This window comes from Nerophis ophidion, linkage group LG02 (assembly GCF_033978795.1).
Source record: "Nerophis ophidion isolate RoL-2023_Sa linkage group LG02, RoL_Noph_v1.0, whole genome shotgun sequence".
Classification (NCBI taxonomy): Eukaryota; Metazoa; Chordata; class Actinopteri; order Syngnathiformes; family Syngnathidae; genus Nerophis; species Nerophis ophidion.
The window spans coordinates 73,448,819-73,475,205 of NC_084612.1; the positions used below are offsets into that span (position 1 = coordinate 73,448,819).

The following is a 26,387-nucleotide window of genomic DNA, read 5'->3' on the forward strand; positions in this document are numbered from 1 at the left end:
TTGTAAAAACCCGTCACCTTTTTCAAACGTAAACTCCTTCGGGTGCGTTTGTCGTTTCGGCTTCAAACTCGCACAGGAGAGAGATTGAACCCTTTTGATTAAAACTGTCCAACAAAGTTTTGATTACTTTATTTTGGATTTTACGCGCCTTCAAAGAACCCCTGCGCAAAGTTTCCTAAAAAAATGTCATTTTTGCCTATTTGAGCTGTAATTTGACCCCCTTAAAATGCTTCAAAGTGCAAGTTAAAGCTCTACTATGCAAAGCGAAAGCCATTTATCAACAACATCCAGAAACGCTGATCTGTAATTTGACCCCCTTAACATGCTTCAAAACTCACCAAATTTTACACACACATCAGGACTGGCGAAAATTGCCATCTAATAAAAAACCAAACCCCAAAAGTCAAAATTGCGCTCCAGCGCCCCCTAGGAAAAAACCCAGACAAAACTGCTTGTAACTTCTGTTAGGAATGTCGTAGAGACATGAAAGCAAGACCTCTATGTAGGTCTGACTTAGACCTGGGCTTGGCAGCGGCCAAAGGCGAACCCGACCAACGCTGCTTGCAGCTTTAATTTGTTATTGTCATTGTAAGAGGGCAAAATCACTTATATCATAAAATTATTTTGATAAAACATTTAAATTGTTATGATGTCAGGTGTGGGACAGGTGTGACGTTGGTGTGGCCACAGTGTGCACGTCTGATGTTGCTCACATGTGCTCCACTGAATGCTCAGGGAGTTTGTGCGTTTGCTCACACACATGACAAATTAGAGGGAACATTGGTCGTCACAAAGTAATGACAAGACATCCTACCTTGGCTTCCTTCTTCTCTTCATTGGACTGATTGTCACTCTTACTTTCCTCGCTGCTTTCGTCTGACGTTGGAAAAAAAAAGTGTTATTTCGAAATGCCTTGTCCAAGAATGAGTGATTTTTATAGGTAATTGTCAGCCCCTACCAGGCCTCTCGCCCTCCTCCAGGCCTGTGCCGGCGATGCCGCTACCCTCCAGTCCGTACAGAGGGTCCGGCCGGCCGCTGACCCTCGCCGCATCCTCCACCCGCCGCACATGAGCCTCCACGAGCGCCGCAGGGACCTCCTCTTTCATACGAGAGAACTCCTCTAACAAGGGGAGAGAAGGTTTTTTATTTTTTAATTGTATAAAATGTTTCTTAAAGGGGAACATTATCACCAGACCTATGTAAGCGTCAATATATACCTTGATGGTGCAGAAAAAAGACCATCTATTTTTTTAACCGATTTCCGAACTCTAAATGGGTGAATTTTGGCGAATTAAACGCCTTTCTGTTCATCGCGCTGGAGGCGATGACGTCAGAATGTGACGTCGCCGAGGTAACACACCCACCATTTTCATTTTCAACACATTACAAACACCGGGTCTCAGCTCTGTTATTTTCCGTTTTTTGGACTATTTTTTGGAACCTTGCCTCGATGGTGTGTTGTCGGAGGGTGTAACAACACTAACAGGGAGGGATTCAAGTTGCACCACTGGCCCGAAGATGCCAAAGTGTCTGCCGCCAGACCCCCATTGAATGTGCCAGAGTGTCTCCACATTTGACCGGCGATGCTAAGACAGACATGGCACAGAGATGTATGGATAACCTGCAGATGCATTTGCAACGATAGTCAACGGAATCACAAAGGTGAGTTTTGTTGATGTTGACTGCCAGCTAATCAATGCTAACATGCTACGCTAATCGATGCTAACATGCTATTTACCGGCGGTGCTAAAGCAGACATGGCACAGAGATGTATGGATAACCTGCAGATGCATTTGCAACGATAGTCAACGGAATCACAAAGGTGAGTTTTGTTGATTTTGACTGCCAGCTAATCGATGCTAACATGCTACGCTAATCGATGCTAACATGCTATTTACCGGCGGTGCTAAAGCAGACATGGCACAGAGATGTATGGATAACCTGCAGATGCATTTGCAACGATAGTCAACAGAATCACAAAGGTGAGTTTTGTTGATTTTGACTGCCAGCTAATCGATGCTAACATGCTACGCTAATCGATGCTAACATGCTCTTTACCGGCGGTGCTAAAGCAGACATGGCACAGAGATGTATGGATAACCTGCAAATGCATTTGCAAAGATAGTCAACGGAATCACAAAGGTGAGTTTTGTTGATTTTGACTGCCAGCTAATCGATGCTAACATGCTACGCTAATCGATGCTAACATGCTATTTACCGGCAGTGCTAAAGCAGACATGGCACAGAGATGTATGGATAACCTGAAAATGCATTTGCAAAGATAGTCAACGGAATCACGAAGGTGAGTTTTGTTGATATTGACTGCCAGCTAATCGATGCCAACATGCTACGCTAATCGATGCTAACATGCTATTTACCGGCGGTGCTAAAGCAGACATGGCACAGAGATGTATGGATAACCTGCAGATGCATTTGCAACTATATTACGTTTCCTTCCACCCACATTTAATGCGAAAAAAACACCAATCGACGGATTTAAGTTGCTCCAGTGTCAAAAGATGCGAAAGTCCTGATCGTTTGGTTCGGACATTCTACCGGCGATGCTAACGCAGCTATTCGGCCATGCTATGGCTATGAATAGCGTCAATAGCTATTCGCTCAATAGCTTCAGTTTCTTCTTCAATACTTTCATACTCCAACCATCTGTTTCAATACATGCGTAATCTGTTGAATCGCTTAAGTCGCTGAAATCCGAGTTTGAATCCGAGCTAATGTCACTATATCTTGCTGTGGTATTCCCATTGTTTGTTTACATTGGCAGCTGTCAAAAAGGCAGCTGTGATCTTGGCTCCTCCATTGGGTTCTCTCAGAGACACTGGCGGTCACCGCAGTCCTCCGACTTTCAGGTATGACTTTATAATCTCACTAAAACACTATTTACACAATAAGCAGATAAGAGATTTTCCAGAATTATCCTAGTAAATGTGTCTAATAACATCTGAATCACTCCCACTTCCGTCGCCTGGAGCCGTCGCCGTTTTTTTTTTTTTTTAGTGCTTCACTCTAACTTTCCTCATCCACAAATCTTTCATCCTCGCTCAAATTAATGGGGAAATCGTCACTTTTTCGGTCCGAATAGCTCTTGCTGCCGGTGGCCATGATTGTAAACAATGTTCAGATGTGAGGAGCTCCACAACCCGTGACGTCACGCGCACATCGTCTGCTACTTCCGGTAAAGGCGAGGCTTTTTTATTAGCGACCAAAAGTTGCGAACTTTATCGTCGATGTTCTCTACTAAATCCTTTCAGCAAAAATATGGCAATATCGCGAAATGATCAAGTATGACACATAGAATGGACCTGCTATCCCCGTTTAAATAAGAAAATTTAATTTCGGTAGGCCTTTAAATAAAAAGCATAAACCATGTTAAGATCGCATACTTCTAGTAGACATTTTCTTTTTTCACTCATAAGTGCACTCATCTTTTTCACAGTTTAAAACAGGGGTCGGGAACCTTTTTGGCTGAGAGAGCCAAAAAGCCAAACATTTTAAAATGTATTTCCGTAAGAGCCATATAATATTTTTTTAACACTGAACACAACTAAAACGTGCATTTTTAAGTAAGACCAACATTTATAGAGTATAATAGGTCTCTTATTCTTTGTAATAACGTTGTTATTCTGAAGCTAACTGTGGAGGGGGCGTGGCCTGCGGGCCTGCAGCGAAGCGGGGTGTGGCAGGACCGGCCTCGAAATCAGCGACAGGTGCGTAGATGGCCCACCTGCGCCTTGTTACGTAATCACCTGTCGCTCCGTTATAAGCAGCAGCCAGGAGGAGAGACGGGGTTGGAGCTGGAGCCAGAGCGCGAGCGAGAACGAAAGAGAAAAAGAAAATTGCTGGAAAGCAACTGAGAGACTTATTGAAAAATACAAAATATTGTAACCCTGAAACAGGCTCCCATGTCGGTGCTTGGTGGTCTGAAGAACCTCCAGGAGGGCAAGCGCCACACTAACCAATAATAAATAAATACCTTCTTACCATTAACGCAACTTCTTGAACATAAAAAAGCATGAGAACGTTTTATGTTTTGAACGTTATTTTTAACACTGTGATTACAAAGGGAATTATTCATTACTTATCGTGTTAAGCAATGTCAGCTCAGATTTATCCGAGAGCCAGATGCAGTCATCAAAAGAGCCACATCTGGCTCTAGAGCCATAGGTTCCCTACCCCTGGTTTAAAAGCTCTGGAATTTGCATTTTACGTTGCACGGCCCATTAATGTTTTTTTCCCATTATTATATTTTCATAATCATGAGATATCATAGTCGAAATCAAACTCAAAATTTGATTAATTGTTCAGCCCTGCAAGGATGTACCATGCCTTCTGCCGGGGGTGCAGCTGGGATAGGTTCCAGGCCTATGCGACTCCGATAGGGACAAGCAGTAAAAAATGGATGGATGAATTCTTTCTAATTAGCAGCATCTCACCCAGAGCGGATTTGGCTGCAGCCGAGGCCACGCGAGGGTCCACGACGGAGGCGAGGAACGCCACTGTGCTCATGACAGGATTTCCCGCTTGGCTGAAAGGCACCGGCTGGTAGGCCAGCGGTCCCAGGGCCGAGTAACTCTCCTCCAGGTACGGGTCTTCAATGGGCAAGCGGAGGAAGTGCAGGATACACTCATCCTGCGTACGGCTGCCCACGTGCTCCGATACCTTGTTCCAGTCGTCCTTGTACATCTCCAGTCCCTGTGGGTCACAGTTATTATTCATAGCTTGTGTTAATAGTCTGATCACAGACAGAAAAGTCATGTGGACCTACCTCAAGCAGTAATAGTGTTTCCTGTTCTGTCCACTCCCTCATCGAGCTCGCCGCACTCTTGCTCTGTGCACAGAAACAATTAGAGCAGGGGTCACCAACCTTTTTGAAACCAAGAGCTACTTCTTGGGTACTGATTAATGCGAAGGGCTACCAGTTTGATACACACTTAAAAAATTGCCAGAAATAGCCAATTTGCTCAGTTTACCTTTAATAAATAAATCTATATACAGTGGGGCAAAAAAGTATTTAGTCAGCCACCGATTGTGCAAATTCTCCCACTTAAAATGATGACAGAGGTTTGTCATTTTCATCATAGGTACACTTCAACTGTGAGAGACAGAATGTGGAAAAAAAATCCAGGAATTCACATTGTAGGAATTTTGAAGAATTTATTTGTAAATTATGGTGGAAAATAAGTATTAGGTCAACCATTCAAAGCTCTCACTGAAGGAGGTTTTGGCTCAAAATCTCACGATACATGGCCCCATTCATTCTTTCCTTAACAGGGATCAATCGTCCTGTCCCCTTAGCAGAAAAACAGCCCCAAAGCATGATGTTTCCACCCACATGCTTCACAGTAGTTATGGTGTTCTTGGGATGCAACTCAGTATTCTTCTTCCTCCAAACACGACAAGTTGAGTTTATACCAAAATGGATACATGGATGATACAGCAGAGGATTGGGAGAATGTCATGTGGTCAGATGAAACCAAAATAGAACTTTTTGGTATAAACTCAACTGGTCGTGTTTGTAGGAAGAAGAATACTGAGTTGAATCCCAAGAACACCATACCTACTGTGAAGCATGGGGGTGGAAACATCATGCTTTGGGGCTGTTTTTCTGCTAAGGGGACAGGACGATTGATCCGTGTTAAGGAAAGAATGAATGGGGCCATGTATCGTGAGATTTTCAGCCAAAACCTCCTTCCATCAGTGAGAGCTTTGAATGGTTGACCAAATACTTATTTTCCACCATAATTTACAAATAAATTCTTTAAAATTCCTACAATGTGAATTCCTGGATTTTTTTTCACATACTGTCTCTCACAGTTGAAGTGTACCTATGATGGAAATTACAGACCTCTGTCATCATTTTAAGTGGGAGAACTTGCACGATTGCTGGCTGACTAAATACTTTTTTGCCCCACTGTATATATATATGTATATATGTATATATATTAAAAAAATGGGTATTTATGTCTGCCATTCCGTCGTACATTTTTTTTCCTTTTACGAAAGTTTTTTGTAGAGAATAAATTATGAAAAAAACACTTATTTGAACGGTTTAAAAGCGAAGAAAACAGGAAAAAAAAATGACAATAAAATTTTGAAACATAGTGTATCTTCAATTTTGACTCTTTAAAATTCAAAATTCAACCGAAAAAAAGAAGAGAAAAACTAGCTGATTTGAATCTTTTTGAAAAAATGTAAAAAAGAATTTATGGAGCATCATTAGTAATTTTTTCTGATTAAGATTAATTTTAGAATTTTGATGACATGTTTTAAATAGGTTAAAATCCAATCTGCACTTTGTTAGAATATATAACAAATTGGACCAAGCTATAATTCTAACAAAGACAAATCATTATTTCTTCTAGATTTTCCAGAACAAAAATTTTAAAAGGAATTCCAGACTTTGAAATAAGATTTAAATTTGATTCTAAAGATTTTCTAGATTTGCCAGAATATTTTTTTTGAATTTTAATCATAATAAGTTTGAAGAAATATTTCACAAATATTCGACGAAAAAACAGAAGCTAAAATGAAGAATTAAATTTAAAAGTATTTATTATTCTTTACAATAAATAAATAAATGTACTTGAACATTGATTTAAATTCTCAGGAAAGAAGAGGAAGGAATTTAAAAGGTAAAAAGGTATATGTGTTTAAAAATCCTATAATCATTTTTATGGTTGTATTTTTTCTCTAAAATTGTCTTTCTGAAAGTTATAAGAAGCAAAGTAAAAAAATAAATTAATTTATTTAAACAAGTGAAGACCAAGTCTTTAAAATATTTTTGGGGATTTTCAAATTCTATTTGAGTTTTGTCTCTCTTAGAATTAAAAATGTCGAGCAAAGCGAGACCAGCTTGCTAGTAAATAAATAAAATTCAAAAAATAGAAGCAGCTCACTGGTAAGTGCTGCTATTTGAGCTATTTTTAGAACAGGCCAGTGGGCGATTTATCTGGTCCTTACGGGCGACCTGGTGCCCATTGGCACCGCGTTGGTGACCCCTGAATTAGACTATAGACCTGGTAGCTCACGGTGTCTTTTTTGCATATGTGTACCTTAGAGGAGATGATTTTCTTGCTGTACATGTCAGTTCGCAGTCCAAAGTTCTGCAGGTCTGCTGGTTTATCCTTCACCTTATCTGGGAAGGATATCATCTGCTGGGGGGCAGGCGTCTACACAGGAACACACGCCATGTCAAAGCGTGCAAATGCGTACGCGTGTGTCTTCTCTCAAGTCTGTGCACACACCTGGGATGTCTTTGGCTGCAGGGGCACCAGACTGGATGGAGTGTCTGCAAGGACATGGAAGTGGGAGGTGGGCGGGGGGCCCATGGGCGTGGGCCGGCTCTCTGAGTCCACCTGGTAGTTGATCAGTCCCCACTGCTCCAGGAAGGCGTGGACTCTGCCAGGCAAAGAAGATACGGAAGCCACTGAGCTAACTTGACAAGAGAAAGCACTAATAATGCAGTGATTAACACCTCTATTCAAACTGCACAGTCTCCCACTGCCGCCAAGTGTGTGCTCTACAAAAATAAATAACCGCAAGTCACGACTTACGGGTGGGTCAAAAACATTGGCGGCAACGTCATGATGTAGTCTTTAAGACTTTTAGATATTTAAGTTTACACTCAGAAAAAACGTGCATCTAGGGCTAGGCGATATGGCCTTTTTTTTAATATCTCAATATTTTTAGGCCATATCGCGATACATGATATATATCTCAATATTTTGCCTTGGCCTTGAATTAAAACTTGATACATATACCGTATTTTTCGGAGTATAAGTCGCTCCGAAGTATGAAGTTGCACATTTCAAATGCAATATTAAAGGCACTACCTAATCCACTTTTTATGTTTGCTATGACGAAAACTGTTCTTATTGTTTCATTTTTGATACCAAGAATATGTTCTTATTTCAACTTTCTCAAGGAATATTAAGTTTGAACTAATTTGATGTATTTGTGTTTTCATCTCAATGAACAATGATTACTATTTGGGGCGGTATAGCTCGGTTGGTAGAGTGGCTGTGCCAGCAACTTGAGGGTTGCAGGTTCGATTCCCGCGTCCGCCATCCTAGTCACTGCCGTTGTGTCCTTGGGCAAGACACTTTACCCACGTTGCTCCCAGTGCCACCCACACTGGTTTAAATGTAACTTAGATATTGGGTTTCACTATGTAAAGCGCTTTGAGTCACTAGAGAAAAGCGCTATATAAATATAATTCACTAATTCCCTTTAAAAATTCACACACTAATTTTGCATGCAAAGAATGTATTGCATTTTTAAAATGTAAAAAACTGTTGTTTTTGTTGTTGGGGACGGCGTGGCGCAGTGGGGAGGGTGGCCGTGCGCAACACGAGCGTCCCTGGTTCAATTCCCACCTAGTACCAACCTCGTCACGTCCGTTGTGTCCTGAGCAAGACACTTCACCCTTGCTCCTGATGGGTGCTGGTTGGCGCCTTGCATGGCAGCTCCCTCCATCAGTGTGTGAATGTGTGTGTGAATGGGTAAATGTGGAAGTAGTGTCAAAGCGCTTTGAGTACCTTGAAGGTAGAAAAGCGCTATACAAGTACAACCCATTTATCATTTATTTATTTATTTGTTTTCATGATTAAGTGGTTTGTCTTTTTATATTGTTTATGTATTGTTGGCCAGTTAAAAACAGCTCAGCGGATTTGCGTGGAGAAACCAACATTTAAACGGCATCGTTTATTACTCATCAAAAACGCACAAAATACAAGAACTTTGTTCTTGTTTGGGGCTGTGAGTGTACCTGTTTTTATCAGCACAAAAAAATTGGCACAATCAACCACGGACGCATTTCAGCTGTGCGTGTCAGCCTTCAAAAATGAGAATAGGAATCTTAACATGTATAATTAAACCTTGATTAAGCAAAAATATGATTTATTCGATTACTCGGTTAATATATCAGGATATTCGATAGAATACTCGATTACTAAAATATACGATAGCTGCAGCTCTAGTCACGATAACCCTTACGTACTTCACAATAACCCTCATGTACTTCACGATAACCCCAACATACCTCATGATAGCGCAGACATCTCCAGCCAGGTTCCTGCGGCAGGCGGTGGAGGTCAAATACTCCTGAGGGTTTAGTCGGTAAGTGTCAATCATGAAGTTCCTGTAGGCTAGGTATCTGTTAAAAGGGGGGAACAAAGACAATAACATCTATAAAAAATGTAAGATGACCAAAGCCGGTACCAAAAAAACAAATACTTTAAAGAATATAACGATACGTGACAGTACATGTACTTACATCTCTGGAGTTTTGGATTTATTCTTCCCATTGAAGAACTCTGGAAGGGCTCTGCGCTCAATAGCATGAACACTAGTTGGACAAAAGACGACAATAGCATGAACAATAAGTGGACAAAAGGCAACAATAGCATGAACAATAAGTGGACAAAAGGCAACAATAGCATGAACACTAAGTAGACAAAATGCACCAACAGCATGAACCCTATGTGGACAAATACGACAATAGTATGAACAGCAAGTGGACAAAATGCAACAATAGCATGAACACTATGTGGACAAAATACGACAATAGCATGAACAATAAGTGGACAAAAGACGACAATAGCATGAAAACTATGTGGACAAATACGACAATAGCATGAACAATAAGTGGACAAAAGACGACAATAGCATGAACACTAATTGGACAAAAGACGACAATAGCATGAACACTAAGTTGACAAAAGGCAAAAATAGCATGAATACTAAGTAGACAAAATGCAACAACAGCATGAACACTATGTGGACAAATACGACAATAGTATGAACAACAAGTGGACAAAAAGAAACAATAGCATGAACACTTAAGTAGACCAAATACGACAATAGCATGAACAATAAGTGGACAAACAACGACAATAGCATGAAAACTATGTGGACAAATACGACAATAGCATGAACAATAAGTGGACAAAAGACGACAATAGCATGAAAACTATGTGGACAAATACGACAATAGCATGAACAATAAGTGGACAAAAGACGACAATAGCATGAACACTAAGTGGACAAAATACGACAATAGCAGGAACAATAAGTGGACAAAAGACGACAATAGCATGAAAACTATGTGGACAAATACGACAATAGTATGAACAACAAGTGGACAAAAAGCAACAATAGCATGAACAATAAGTGGACAAAAGACGACAATAGCATGAACACTAAGTGGACAAAATACGACAATAGCATGAACAATAAGTGGACAAAAGACGACAATAGCATGAAAACTATGTGGAAAAATATGACAATAGCATGAACAATAAGTGGACAAAAGACGACAATAGCATGAAAACTATGTGGACAAATACGACAATAGCATGAACAATAAGTGGACAAAAGACGACAATAGCATGAACACTAAGTGGACAAAATACGACAATAGCATGAACAATAAGTGGACAAAAGACGACAATAGCATGAAAACTATGTGGACAAATACGACAATAGTATGAACAACAAGTGGACAAAAAGCAACAATAGCATGAACAATAAGTGGACAAAAGACGACAATAGCATGAACTCTAAGTGGACAAAATACGACAATAGCATGAAAACTATGTGGAAAAATATGACAATAGCATGAACAATAAGTGGACAAAAGACGACAATAGCATGAAAACTATGTGGACAAATATGACAATAGTATGAACAATAAGTGAACAAGAGGCAACAATAGTATGAACAAGTGGACAAAAGGCAACAATAGCATGAACAATAATTGGACAAATTACCACATTAGCATGAACACTAAGTGGACAAAAAGCGACAATAGCATGAACACTAAGGGGACAAATATGACAATAGCATGAACACTAAGGGGACAAAAGACGACTATAGCATGAAAACTATATGGAAAAATATGACAATAGTATGAACAATAAGGGAACAAAAGGCAACAATAGTATGAACAAGTGGACAAAAGGCAACAACAGCATGAACAATAATTGGACAAATGACGACAATAGCATGAACACGAAGGGGAAAAAAGGCGGCAATAGCATGAACAGTAAATGGACAAAAGACGTCAATAGCATGAACAGTAAGGGGACAAAAGACGACAATAGCATGAACACTAAGGGGACAAAAGACGACTATAGCATGAAAACTATATGGAAAAATATGACAATAGTATGAACAATAAGGGAACAAAAGGCAACAATACTATGAACAAGTGGACAAAAGGCAACAACAGCATGAACAATAATTGGACAAATGACGACAATAGCATGAACACTAAGGGGACAAAAGGCGACAATAGCATGAACACTAAGGGGACAAAGAAGACAATAGCATGAACACTAAGGGGACAAAAGGCGACGATAGCATGAACAATAATGGGACAAAAGACAAACAATAGCATGAACACTAAGGGGACACAATACGACAATAGCATGAACACTAAGTGGACAAAGACAACAATAGCATGAACAATTAGTGGACAAATAAGACAATAGCATGAACACGAAGGGGATAAATGACAACAATAGCGTGAACACTAAATGGACAAAAGATGACAATAGCATGAACACTAAGTGGACAAAGACAACAATAGCATGAACAAATAGTGGACAAATACAACAATAGCATGAACACGAAGGGGACAAAAGACGACGATAGCATGAACAATAAGGGGACAAAAGACAAATAATAGCATGAACACTAAGGGGACAAAATATGAAAATAGTATGAACAATAAGTGGACAAAGACAACAGTAGCATGAACAATTAGTGGACAAATAAGACAATAGCATGAACACGAAGGGGATAAATGACAACAATAGCATGAACAATAAATGGACAAAAGACGACAATAGCATGAACACTAAATGGACATAAGACGACAATAGCATGAACACCAAGTGGACAAAAGGCAACAATAGCATGAACAATAAGTTGACAAAAGACAACAATAGCATGAACCCTAAATGGACAACAGACAACAATAGCATGAACACCAAGTGGACAAAAGGCAACAATAGCACGAACATTAAATGGACAAAAGACTACAATAGCATGATCACCAAGTGGACAAAGACAACAATAGCATGAACAATTAGTGGACAAATACGACAATAGCATGAACACTAAGTGGACAACAGACAACAATAGCATGAACACCAAGTGGACAAAAGGCAACAATAGCACGAACATTAAATGGACAAAAGACGACAATAGCATGATCACCAAGTGGACAAAGACAACAATAGCATGAACAATTAGTGGACAAATACGACAATAGCATGAACACTAAGTGGACAAAAGACGATAACAGCATGATCACCAAGTGGACAAAGATGACAACAACATGAACACTAAGGGGACAAAGATGACAACAAGAACACTAAGGGGACAAAGATGACAACAACATGAACACTAAGGGGACAAAGACGACAATAGCTTGAACACTAAGGGGACAAAAGACGACATGTGATGTGTAAGCTTACACAAAGACTACCAAGGTTTGTTATTTGTTATGGTAGCAGACCATTGGACACTTTTAGTAGCGCTTCTTACCTGTTGTAATCAAACCAGGCAGCATAGCTTGGTATAATAATGTGATGTGTCTGTTCAGTCACGTTGTCCTCGTGAAGGTCCGAGCTTTTGACCGGTTCTCCCTTCACACTCGGGGAGCCTTCTTCTTCCTCCTGTCGGACACATCATTAAGTACACCAGGCCACGCCACCAAGTTGAATTTGATTGATAAAAACATTTGATAAAAGGGAGGTATATTAACTAAAACAACACAAGTTGTGTTTGCCGCAGTGTGGAGATGCACTGCATCGTAACTAAGAAGTGTGTCTAATATTTCGCTGACCTAGCAAAACATTACGGCTGTCACCACACGATTTTTGGGGGGGTAACGATTCGATTTTCGATTCAAAATCAATCCTTTTTTTTAATAACATTGGGTACCAATTCTATGATTAACTACATTTCTCCATATAATGAACAAACATGCCCTAGTGTGTGAATGTGAGTGTGAATGTTGTCAGTCTATAAGTGTTGGCCCTGCGATGAGGTGGCGACTTGTCCAGGGTGTACGCCGCCTTCCGCCCGATTGTAGCCGACATTGATATTCTATTTACATTTTGTGACGTTATTATTAACCAATTATTAGCGATATTGGTACTATACGCGCTAACGCCAAGCAACTACTTTTAGCAGCGCTGTGATCACAGAGCTGCTATTGAGCTGCTGCATCACCTCTGAGTGGGTAAAAGTTATTTCTAGATTAAAAATCCTGCCTCTCATCTGCACAGTAGAAAGTGGTGGTCATAAATCGAGAAGTCGTTTAACGCTGACATTGAACTTTGAGCCGGAAATGGCGAGAAAAACACAAAAAGACGCTTTCTTTCTTTCTTTTTAGCCTTTGTAAGGTTAATGACTAATTCTTCATCTAAACGAGGAGATACACACATCCTATCAGTCAGCATCCCATAGAGAGCAGATATCGGTTGGTTTGTTATGTTCATAGTTTGTTTATCTTTTTTAGCACTTAGCAATACTGCTACATGATGCTTAGTGTTTCACTAATACACCGCCGTATGTTTAAAACGGCTAAAATAGGTAAATATAACATTAATCATACAATTGGAATGTATTAAACAAATAAAAACATATGCGTTCTTGTCTTACATATGGATTGTGAATGATGAAATCCCCAAAAGTGCAGTTCCCCTTCAAGGGGAATGCACTATTTTACATTTCCTACATTTTTATTGTATTTATACAGTATGTTCCTAACATTTGGACATATTAAATACATATAATTACACAAAAAAGGTTTTACCTAATAATAACCCATTCCAAAATAAGATATTTATTAATTATATACAATTGAATAATAAAAAATACTCAAGCGGCAAATGACTACATATAATATATATACGTATAATAATAGTTTATATAATAATATCATATACTGTGAATATTTTATTTTATTTACGAGTTAAAATGGATTAAAAGAAATACATCCGTACCCAGCCTTCCGCCCGATTGTAGCTGAGATAGGCACCAGCGCCCACCGCGACCCCAAAAAGGAATAAGCGGTAAAAAATGGATGGATGGATGAACAAACAGCTATAATACATTTGATTCATTTTATATCTGTACAGCAGATGTGGGCGTCTACATCATGGGTGTCAAACTCTGGCCCGCGGGCCAAATTTGGCCCGCCGTGTAATTTAATTTGGCCCTTGAGGCAATATCAAATTAATATTAGAGCTGGCCCGCCGCTGTAACACCGCATTCACCGCTAATACTTTTACTTGCCAACCTTCCCGATTTTCCTGGAAGACTCCCAAAGTACAGTGCCCCTCCCAAATTTCACACCGGACAACAATATTGGAGGTGGGCCTTAAAGGCATTGCTTTTGCCATTCTCGCCACGTCCGCTTTTCCTCCATACAAACAGCGTGGCGGCGCAGGCACATAATATATGCGGCTTATACACACACACACAAGTGAATTCAATGCATACTTGGTAAACAGCCATACAGGTCACACTGAGGGTGGCCGTATGAACAACTTTAACACTGCTACAAATATGCGCCACACAGTGAACCCACACCAAACAAGAATGACATTTCGGGAGAACATCCGCACTGTAACACAACATAAACACAACAAAACAAATACCCTAACCCCTTGCAGCACTAACTCTTCCGGGACGCTACAATATACATCCCCCGCTATCACCACACCCACTCCATCTCAAACCCGCCGCCAAAAAGAGGCATTCCATTTTTATTTACATTTTATTTGATATGCCATTGATATTTTTTAATTATTATTATTATTTGAAACTCGATTTTGCATGTCACTATAAAGTTATATACTGTAAGCTTTGTTTGTTCAAGATTCAATGCAAAACTTGTTTGGGTCCCTATTAAAAGATTAATTTGTTCAACCTCGGACCCGCGGCTTTGTTCGGTTTTAAATTTTGGTCCACTCTGTATTTGAGTTTGACACCCCTGGTCTACATCAACAATAACGATAAAAAAGAAAACAAAACAATAATAATGTTTGTTTTCAGAGCTGTTGTCTATTTTACGGAGGGATATAGTTAATCGTAGGACTAACACCCAACGTTATTAAAAAAATATATATATATATGTGTATATATATATATTTTTTCTTATATATATATATATATATACACACACACACACACACCGTATTTTTCGGAGTATAAGCCGCACCTGCCAAAAATGCACAATAAAGAAGGAAAAAAAAACATATATAAGTCGCACTGGAGTATAAGTCGCATTTTTGGGGGGAAATTTATTTGATAAAACCCAACACCAAGAATAGACATTTGAAAGGCAATTTAAAATAAATAAAGAATAGTGAACAACAGGCTGAATAAGTGTACGTTATATGAGGCATAAATAACCAACTGAGAAGGTGCCTGCTATGTTAACCTAACATATTATGGTAAGAGTCATTCAAATAACTAGAACATATAGAACATGATATACTTTTACCAAACAATCTGTCACTCCTAATCAATAAATCCCATGAAATCTTATACGTCTAGTCTCTTATGTGAATGAGCTAAATAATATTAATTTATATTTTACGGTAATCTGTTAATAATTTCCCACATAAGTCGCTCCCGAGTATAAGTCGCTCCTGGCCAAACTATGAAAAAAACTGCGACTTATAGTCCGAAAAATACGGTGTGTGTGTGTATATATATATATATATTTATATATATATATATATATATATATATATATATATATATGTTTTTGTTTTTTTTAATAAATTAATAATCGTTACAAACAGGAATGACAATTCAAATCGAGAATACATTTTTTGACACCCCTATAGTACGGTATAGTATAGTACTACAAAATAACCATCTCATCATTGTTACCTTTTACAGCACTTCATCTTACCTTTCCTGTTACTTCCATTGACTCGTCTTCTTGCTCGTCTGTTCAAAGAAGAGAGGAATCAAAGTAGAGAGGAAAAAAAAGGAAATATTTGTTCAATACATAAATAAAAAAAATATATTTCCCGCTTTTTCTTCCTTACCCATATCTGTTCCTCCCTTGACTGGGGTTGAATCAGAGTCCTTCTTGGTGCTATCTAAAAAACAATAAAACGAATGGAGGATCAGTCGGTGGTGGAAAGAGCACAAGCGTATTTCCCAAATGTGGAACATATTTCACGCTGCGCACTCGTCTTGGCTGGGGTTCCATCTTCAGATGCTGGAACAGGCGAGGCTTCGTCCGTGTCCTTGTTGAGATCCTCTTGCTCCTCTTCCCTCTGGCCCCGTTTGGATTTAGTGTATGGCGTCGTCGGCCTGTCAATTCATACACAAATGACAGATTGAGGCTTTAAAAATGCCTTTGGTCCACTCACGAAGGTACATTTCATCTTTAAAAAATATTTTTTAATGCGTGACCGAGTCATCTGTGGTTGCTTTTTCAGGCTTCTGATTGGACAAAATGTATGTAACAGCAGGAGAATGGACGTCAATGTTTTTTTTTGTTTTTTTTACACCAATTAAATTAAGTGTGGATTTGGATTTTAAAAAACAACCTAATGTCATTGAATGGCCAATGAACTACACATCGACTGTTTTTTTTCGGTAGTCAAGGAGGCTGATGACCGATATTTGGAGGCAATACTCATTTGCAGTCAACATTATTTAAACATCAATATACTATCCATCCATCCATCCATTTCCTACCGCTTATTCCCTTTCGGGGTCGCGGGGGGTGCTGGCGCCTATCTCAGCTACAATCGGGCGGAAGGCGGGGTACACCCTGGACAAGTCGCCACCTCATCGCAGGGCCAACACAGATAGACAGACAACATTCACACTCACATTCACACACTAGGGACCATTTAGTGTTGCCAATCAACCTACAGGTGCATGTCTTTGGACATGGGAGGAAGCCGGAGTACCCGGAGGGAACCCACGCATTCACGGGGAGAACATGCAAACTCCACACAGAAAGATCCCGAGCCTGGGATTGAACCCAGGACTGCAGGACCTTCGTATTGTGAGGCAGACGCACTAACCCCTCTTCCACCGTGAAGCCCCATCACTATTGATGTTTAAATAATGTTGACTGCAAATGAGTATTGCCTCCAAATATCGGTCATCGCCCTCCTTGACTACCGAAAAAAAAATACGTCCATTTGAGATAGGCTCCACCCCCCCAAAAGGGACAAGCGGTAGAAAATGGATGAATGGATAGTATATTGATGCTAATGTTGTGGTTAAGTTAGCATCCAAAAACATCAGGGTATTTCACAAACACCCTTTGTGTGTCTAAGCATCAACATCAGTAAAATCGGTTAAAAAAATGTCATTTTTCGACATCACAATAAATCGCCAATTTCTGGATTTAATACATTGTGAGGTTTCCTCCTGAGGATATGTGATTTTTAAATATTGCAAACATTTAATAAAAAACACTGTGGGCTCCTTCATGTAGCTTACATTGATCAAGCTGGCTGACCTCCTTTCTCCCTGGATGTTACATAAAGTATGAGAATATGATAGCTGCTGCCTGCTCTTCTCTACTCACACGTTAATCTGCTGTTTGTCGAGATATTTACACCAAATCCATCACTGTCGCGTTGTAATTTGACTGAGTCACGGAACACGAAACTCGCTGTAGTTGGAGGCTAGACAAACAAAACGGAACCGAAAGAAGGACAAAAACTGGATTTACGGGCAACAAAAATGAAAGTTTTTAAGCATAAAAAGACTAATCTCTACTTGTACTGGGCGCTGCAGTGAAAAAAAAAAAAAAGGTAACTTCAGATGCTGCTGATGCAGTGTTATTAAATTATTGAATTTTTTAAATACCAAATACTGGTAAAATATTTGTATATATTATATCTGCTGATGTAATTATGTTGTAGTTGTAAATAAAAATAAGAAAATTCAAATGAAAAAGACCGATACTGATGAAAAGAGGCCGGTACTGACATGTGTCAAAATTCCGGCATCAATAATCGGTGCATCTGTTTAATGAACAATCACTGACGCTTTCTTGGCGTTCTTCTTCTTGCTCTCCTGAGGTGGCGGCGTGGGAGACGGCGAGGGCGAGCGTTTCCTCTTCTTGGCACTGGCGGGCTTCTTGTCCCTCCGATCGTCAGGAGTGGTCACTTCGTCCGTGAGCGTCTTGGCGGATATCTTCTTCCTCCTGTGGCAGCCCTCTCCCACTTCGTAGTCCTCCTCGTTCATCCACTCGTTATACTGGTCCAGGTCTAAAATCCACTTTGCGTGGACCTGCGGACCAAAGATCTCGCTACAGTATGACCATCAATAGGGAAGCGAGCAGAGTGAGCGCTCGAACAGTGAACCTACCTTCCTGGGCTTCTCTGGACTCGGGGCGTCCTCCACGGAGGCCTCGACCTCGCTGGCTGGGATCCAGGTGTCGTAGCTACATGATGAATGCAGGTCAAAGGTCAGGGCAGGAAGCAAAGCCAACCAATAACAATTCTCCATAACTACATCGTCTATCCATTCATTGCTGTATGGATTACTGTAATTACTATATGAAGACCAAGGATAGATATAAATGATAAATGGGTTGTACTTGTATAGCGCTTTTCTACCTTCAAGGTACTCAAAGCGCTTTTGACACTACTTCCACATTTACCCATTCACACACACATTCACACACACTGATGGAGGGAGCTGCCATGCAAGGCGCCAACCAGCACCCATCAGGAGCAAGGGTGAAGTGTCTTGCTCAGGACACAACGGACGTGACGAGGTTGGTACTAGGTGGGATTTGAACCAGGGACCCTCGGGTTGCGCACGGCCACTCTCCCACTGCGCCACGCCGTCCCTATATCCTTGGTCTTCATATAGTAATCAATGATGTTTACTCAACTGCAGAGAATACTCGTCATCTCTAAGGTGTTTGTTAAAGGGGAACATTATCAGCAGACCTATGGAAGCGTCAATATATACCTTGATGGTGCAGAAAAAAGACCATCTATTTTTTTAACCGATTTCCGAACTCTAAATGGGTGAATTTTGGCGAATTAAACGCCTTTCTGTTCATCGCGCTGGAGGGGATGACGTCAGAATGTGACGTCGCCGAGGTAACACACCCGCCATTTTCATTTTCAACACATTACAAACACCGGGTCTCAGCTCTGTTATTTTCCGTTTTTTTGACTATTTTTTGGAACCTTGGAGACATCATGCCTCGACGGTGTGTTGTCGGAGGGTGTAACAACACTAACAGGGAGGGATTCAAGTTGCACCACTGGCCCGAAGATGCCAAAGTGTCTGCCGCCAGACCCCCATTGAATGTACCAAAGTGTCTCCACATTTTACCGGCGATGCTAAGGCAGACATGGCACAGAGATGTATGGATAACCTGCAGATGCATTTGCAACGAAAGTCAACGAAATCACAAAGGTGAGTTTTGTTGATGTTGACTGCCAGCTAATCGATGCTAACATGCTACGCTAATCGATGCTAACATGCTATTTACCGGCGGTGCTAAAGCAGACATGGCACAGAGATGTATGGATGACCTGTAGATGCATTTGCAACTATATTACGTTTACTTCCACCCACATTTAATGCGAAACAAACACTTACCAATCGACGGATTTAAGTTGCTCCAGTGTCAAAAGATGCGAAAGTCCTGATCGTTTGGTCCGCACATTTTACCGGCAATGCTAACGCAGCTATTCGGCCATGCTATGGCTATGAATAGCGTCAATAGCTATTCGCTCAATAGCTTCAGTTTCTTCTTCAATACTTTCATACTCCAACCATCTGTTTCAATACATGCGTAATCTGTTGAATCGCTTAAGTCGCTGAAATCCGAGTTTGAATCCGAGCTAATGTCGCTATATCTTGCTGTGGTATTCCCATTGTTTGTTTACATTGGCAGCACTGTGTGACGTCACAGGGAAATGGCCAGTGTCTTCGCAGAGAGTTGAAAATAAGGCACTTTAAAGCTTTATTTAGGGATATTCCGAGACCGGTAAAATTTTGAAAAAAACTTCAAAAAATACAACAAGCCACTGGGAACTGATTTTTATTGTTTTTAACCCTTTTGAAATTGTGATAATGTTCCCCTTTAAAGGGAAATTGCACTTTTTTGGAATTTTGTCTCTCATTTACAATCCTTATGTAAGACAAGAACACATGTTTTTCTTTTTCTATGCATTCTACTTTGTAAAATACAGCAAGTAGGAGGTGGCTAACAATGCAGATAATGTGAGTACTCTATGTGGCCCATAAAGCTCTCTTAAAAACATCCAAAAAACTGCCAACAATACCCCACTGTTGGCGCTAGGAATTTTCAAAATGGAATCAAGTCATAAAAATGGGGTCCCACAGTAAATTTTTAGGGTCCCACTTTTTGAAAACCGTTTTGAAAATAAATGATAAATGTATGCATGTATTCTGTTATATCTCACACATGGCGTATGCAAAACATCTTTCCATCTTCATAAGTGATGGGTTTATTGCTCGCCATGACGAAAACAATAACACGTGGGAGTCCTAATACCGGAAATGCAGTAATGTGAACGATAAAACTTTCAGAGAATCTAAATTTAAGAAATTGTATTACTTTGAAGTCGACGAATAATTAATAATTTGACCCGGCAAAAATAAACAAAACAAAACACAGGCGGAAAGTGGTAATCGAAAAAAATAAAAATCTAAATGATGTGCCGACTTCCGGAAATGTACGTCCTTTCAGATTTCAATGCATAATAAGACACAAAAACTGCGTTAACGCCAACACTGATATTCTATTTACATTTTGTGACGTTATTATTAACCAATTATTAGCGATATTGGTACTATACGCGCTAACGCCAAGGAACTACTTTTAGCAGCGCCGGGATCACAGAGCTGCTATTGAGCTGCTGCATCACCTCTGAGTTGGAAAAAGTTATTTCTGGATTACAAATCCTGCCTCTCACCTGCACAGTAGAAAGTGGTGGTCATAAATCGAGAAGTCGTTTAACGCTGACATTGAACTTTGAGCCGGAAATGGCGAGAAAGACACAAAAAGACGCTTTCTTTCTTTCTTTTTAGCCTTTGTAAGGTTAATGACTAATTCTTCATCTAAACGAGGAGATAAACACATCCTATCAGTCGGCATCCCATTGAGAGCAGATATCTGTTGGTTTGTTATGTTCATAGTTTGTTTATCTTGTTTAGCACTTAGCAATACTGCTACATGATGCTTAGTGTTTCACTAATACACCGCCGTATATTTAAAACGGCTAAAATAGGTAAATATTACATTAATCATACAATTGGAATGTGTTAAACAAATAAAAACATATGTGTCCTTGTCTTACACATGGATTGTGAATGATGAAATCCCCAAAAGTGCAGTTCCCCTTCAAGGGGGATGCACTATTTTACATTTCCTACATTTTTATTGTATTTATACAGTATGTTCCTAACATTTGGACATATTAAATACATATAATTACACGAAAAAGGTTTTACCTAATAATAACCCATTCCAAAATAAGATATTTATTAACTATATACAATTAAATAATAAAAAATACTTAAGCGGCAAATGACTATATATAATATATATATGTATAATAATAGTATGTATAATAATATCATATACTGTGAATATTTTATTTTATTTACGAGTTAAAAAGGATTAAAAAAAAAATACATCCGTTGTCATGTCTTTTATAATGATTGTGAACGATAAGCAGAATTCCAAAATAAGTGTGACGTGGCACAATTAGTGGTTGGGTGTGAGTACATGCTTAAAAATATGTTTGAAGAAACATATTTCCCTTTTTTTCCATATATACATCAAGATGTGTTCCATTAGGACCTACCTGTCAGGAAAATATCCCCAGTGAAGAAGCATCTGCTTGTCCCTCTTCATCACGGGGCGAACCCACTCCTCTGCGTAAAAAACAAACAAAACAACATTAATAAAAAAACTACACTGAGGCTACTTTCTCTTTTCAAACGTGATTAGGGACATCAGTGGCCTAGTAACCTACTCAGTGGCCTAGTGGTTAGAGCGGTGGTTCTTAACCTGGGTTCGATCAAACCCTAGGGGTTCGGTGAGTCGGCCTCAGGGGTTCGGGGGAGGTCAAAACACACCCGACTCATCGTCTCAATAAAAACTTCTCCCTATCGGCGTATTACGGATACGACAACAGCAGAAGTCACACTGATTTGCAGGTGTGTCATTTGTTGTGAGTTTATGTCGGTTTTGTTCTTTGAACAAAGTGATGTTCATGCACGGTTCATTTTGTGCACCAGTGACACTTTAGTATGGGGAACATATTCACCATTAATTAGTGGCTTATTAACATGCAAATTAGTAACATATTGGCCTTTAACCGGGCATCATTAAGTACTTATTAATGCCTTATTCGGCATGGCCTCATTATAACCCTAACCCTCTAACCCTAACCCTAAACAAATAAATCTAAATTAAGTCTTTGTTACTTAGAATATGTTCCCCTAGTGTCCAAAAACCAACACGCCGGATTCTAGTTAGCTGGAGGCGTGTCTTAATGAAATTAAACAATGGATGTCCGCTAAAAAAACGGAAATGCTGATTATCGGTCCTGCTAGACACTGACCTCTATTTAATAATACAACTCTAGCATTTGACAACCAAACAATTAAACAAGGCGACACGGTAAAAAATCTGGGTATTATCTTCGACCCAACTCTCTCCTTTGAGTCACACATTAAAAGCGCAACTAAAACGGCCTTCTTTCATCTCCGTAATATCGCTAAAATTCGCTCCATTCTGTCCACTAAAGACGCCGAGATCATTATCCATGCGTTTGTTACGTCTCGCCTCGATTACTGTAACGTATTATTTTCGGGTTTCCCCATGTCTAGCATTAAAAGGTTACAGTTGGTACAAAATGCGGCTGCTAGACTTTTGACAAGAACAAGAAAGTTTGATCATATTACGCCTGTACTGGCTCACCTGCACTGGCTTCCTGTGTACTTAAGATGTGACTTTAAGGTTTTAATACTTACGTATAAAATACTACACGGTCTAGCTCCATCCTATCTTGCCGATTGTATTGTACCATATGTCCCGGCAAGAAATCTGCGTTCAAAACACTCCGGGTTATTAGTGATTCCTAGAGCCCAAAAAAAGTCTGCGGGCTATTGAGCATTTTCCGTTCGGGCTCCAGTACTCTGGAATGCCCTCCCGGTAACAGTTCGAGATGCTACCTCAGTAGAAGCATTTAAGTCTCACCTTAAAACTCATTTGTATACTCTAGCCTCTAGCCCACATTTGAGGTCTTCTCCAAGGTTTCTCATAGTCATCATTGTCACTTGCGTCCCACTGGGTGTGAGATTTCCTTGCCCTTATGTGGGTTCTTCCGAGGATGTCGCAGTCGTAGTGGTTTGTACAGTCCTTTGAGACATTTGTGATTTAGGGCTATATAAATAAACATTGATTGATTGACTTATTAATGCCTTATTCGGCATGGCCTTATTATAACCCTAACCCTCTAACCCTAACCCTAACCAAATAAATCTAAATTAAGTCTTTGTTACTTAGAATATGTTCCCCTAGTGTCCAAAAACCTCTTAATTAAGTCTTTGTTACTTAAAATATGTTCTCCATACTAAAGTGTTACCAAAAATACATACATTTGTCTTGAATTTGAAAAAAAAAACATTTTATTTTTCACTAAGAAGTGTTCGATGAATAGACGTATGAAACTAACGGGGTTTGGTACCTTCAACAAGGTTAAAGGGGAACATTATCACAATTTCAAAAGGGTTAAAAACAATAAAAATCAGTTCCCAGTGGCTTGTTGTATTTTTTGAAGTTTTTTTAAAAATTTTACCGGTCCCGGAATATCCCTAAATAAACTTTAAAGTTCCTTATTTTCGCTATCTTCGAAACCACTATCCATTTCCCTGTGACGTCATACAGTGCTGCCAACACAAACAACATGGCGGTTACCACAGCAAGATATAGCGACATTAACTCGGATTTAGACTCGGATTTCAGCGGCTTAAGCGATTCAACAGATTACGCATGTATTGAAACAGATGATCGGAGTATGGAGGCAGATAGCGATAACGAAATTGAAGAAGAAATTGAAGCTATTGAGCGAATAGCTATTGACGCTATTCGGCCATAGCGTGCGTGTACCTAATGAAGTGGCCCATAGCATGGCTGCCTTATTAGCATCGCCGGTAAAATGTGCGGACCAAACGATCAGGACTTTCGCATCTTGTGACACTGGAGCAACTTAAATCCGTCGATTGGTAAGTGTTTGTTTCGCATTAAATGTGGGTATCTAGTTTCAAATGTACATACAGCTAGCGTAAATAGCATGTTAGCATCGATTAGCGTAGCATGTTAGCATCGGTTAGCTGGCAGTCATGCCGCGACCAAATATGTCTGATTAGCACATAAGTCAACAACATCAACAAAACTCACCTTTGTGATTTCGTTGACTTAATCGTTGCAAATGCATCTGCAGGTTATCCATACATCTCTGTGCCGTGTCTGTCTTATCATCGCCGGTCAAATGTGGAGACACTCTGGTACATTCAATGGGGGTCTGGCGGCAGATTTCTTGCCAGTGGTGCAACTTGAATCCCTCCCTGTTAGTGTTGTTACACCCTCCGACAACACACCGACGAGGCATGATGTCTCCAAGGTTCCAAAAAATTGTCCAAAAAACGGAAAATAACAGAGCTGAGACCCGGTGTTTGTAATGTGAAAATGAATATGGCGGGTGTGTTACCTCGGTGACGTCACGTTCTGACATCATCGCTAAAAGACCGATAAACAGAAAGGCGTTTAATTTGCCAAAATTCACCCATTTAGAGTTCGGAAATCGGTTAAAAAAATACATGGTCTTTTTTCTGCAACATCAAGGTATATATTGACGCTTGCATATGTTTGGTGATAATGTTCCCCTTTAAGAACCATTGGGTTAGAGTGTCCGCCCTGAGATCGGTAGGTTGTAAGTACAAATCCCGGCTGAGTCATACCAAAGACTATAAAAATGGGACCCGTTACCTCCCTGCTTGGCACTCAACATTAAGGGTTGGAATTGGGGGTTAAATCACTACAAATAATTCCCGGGCGCGGCACTGCTGCTGCTCACTGCTCCTCTCACCTCTCAGGGGGTGATCAAGAGTGATGGGTCCAATGCAGAGAATAATTTCGCCACATCTAGTGTGTGTGTGACAATCATTGGTACTTTAATTTTAACTTTAATTTGAAGGCTCACCTTCCTCCAAGCTGCTGGGAATAGGAACAACAACATGAGAGCTGGTGGTTTTGTCTTCAGTCACTGAGCCCTGCAAGACAGCAAGTATGACAACTCAATATAGCAACAATGATATAGATCATGGGTGTCAAACTCTGGCCCGCGGTCCGAATCTGGCCCGCCGTGTAATTTAATTTGGCCCTTGAGGCAATATCAATTTACCATTAGAGCTGGCCCGCCGGTGTTATACAGCGTCTGTGTCGCTGTAACACCGCATTAACTGCTAATTCTCATACTTGCCAACCCTTTTAATTTTCCCGGTAGACTCCCGAAGTTCAGTGCCCCTCCCGAAAATCTCCCGGAGCAACCATTCTCCCGAATTTCTACCGATTTCCACCTGGACAACTATATTGGGGGCGTGCATTTAAGGCACTGCCTTTAGCGTTCTCTACAACCTGTCGTCACGTCTGCTTTTCCTCCATACTAACAGCGTGTCACATAATATTTATGTCTTTTACACACACACACACACACACACACACACACACACACACACACACACACACACACACACACACACACACACACACAAGTGAATGCAAGACATACTTGGTCAACAGCCATACAGGTCACACTGAGGGTGGCCGTATAAACAACTTTAGCACTGTTACAAATATGCGCCACACGGTGAACCCACACCAAACAAGAATGACAAACACATTTTGGGTGAACATCCGCACCGTAACACAACAGAACATATACCCAGACCCCTAACAGCACTACCTCTTCCGGGAAACTTCCAGCAAACTGACCAATATTTAACGTTTTATTCATGCATTTTCTCTTGCTACTTTAAGGCTTGAATGTTTGTTTCATTCATTATTGTTATTTTACTTTAAAATGTATTATTAGCCTGAGGAAAAAATTATATTTAATTATTATAATTATTATAATTATAAATATTATATATATTTACCTCAGAAGATTGCAAATACAAAAAAAGGCATTACATTTTTATTTAAATTTCATTTGATATGCCATTGATATATTTTTAATAATTATTATTATTATTTGAAACTGGATTTTGCATGTCACCAAAGTTATATAAACCTTGCTTGT

At 39.9% G+C, this 26,387-nt stretch overlaps 1 protein-coding gene across 2 annotated transcripts in view; it reads right to left on the bottom strand.

Moving 5' to 3' along the window:
• Positions 1-26,387, bottom strand: part of smarcc2 (SWI/SNF related, matrix associated, actin dependent regulator of chromatin, subfamily c, member 2) — a 49,755-nt gene that overhangs the window by 10,951 nt on the left and 12,417 nt on the right. For both annotated transcript variants that reach the window (XM_061890491.1, XM_061890485.1), the window contains exons 6-21: positions 25,290-25,359; positions 21,885-21,954; positions 18,394-18,469; positions 18,071-18,315; positions 16,244-16,368; positions 16,098-16,151; positions 15,959-15,996; positions 12,571-12,701; positions 9,293-9,364; positions 9,059-9,172; positions 7,263-7,416; positions 7,071-7,187; positions 4,784-4,846; positions 4,452-4,710; positions 959-1,120; positions 815-876 (exon numbers count right to left, since the gene is read on the bottom strand). In XM_061890491.1, coding sequence (XP_061746475.1) covers positions 815-876; positions 959-1,120; positions 4,452-4,710; positions 4,784-4,846; positions 7,071-7,187; positions 7,263-7,416; positions 9,059-9,172; positions 9,293-9,364; positions 12,571-12,701; positions 15,959-15,996; positions 16,098-16,151; positions 16,244-16,368; positions 18,071-18,315; positions 18,394-18,469; positions 21,885-21,954; positions 25,290-25,359 — 1,812 coding nt within the window. The remainder of the gene's footprint in view (positions 1-814; positions 877-958; positions 1,121-4,451; positions 4,711-4,783; positions 4,847-7,070; positions 7,188-7,262; positions 7,417-9,058; positions 9,173-9,292; positions 9,365-12,570; positions 12,702-15,958; positions 15,997-16,097; positions 16,152-16,243; positions 16,369-18,070; positions 18,316-18,393; positions 18,470-21,884; positions 21,955-25,289; positions 25,360-26,387) is intronic.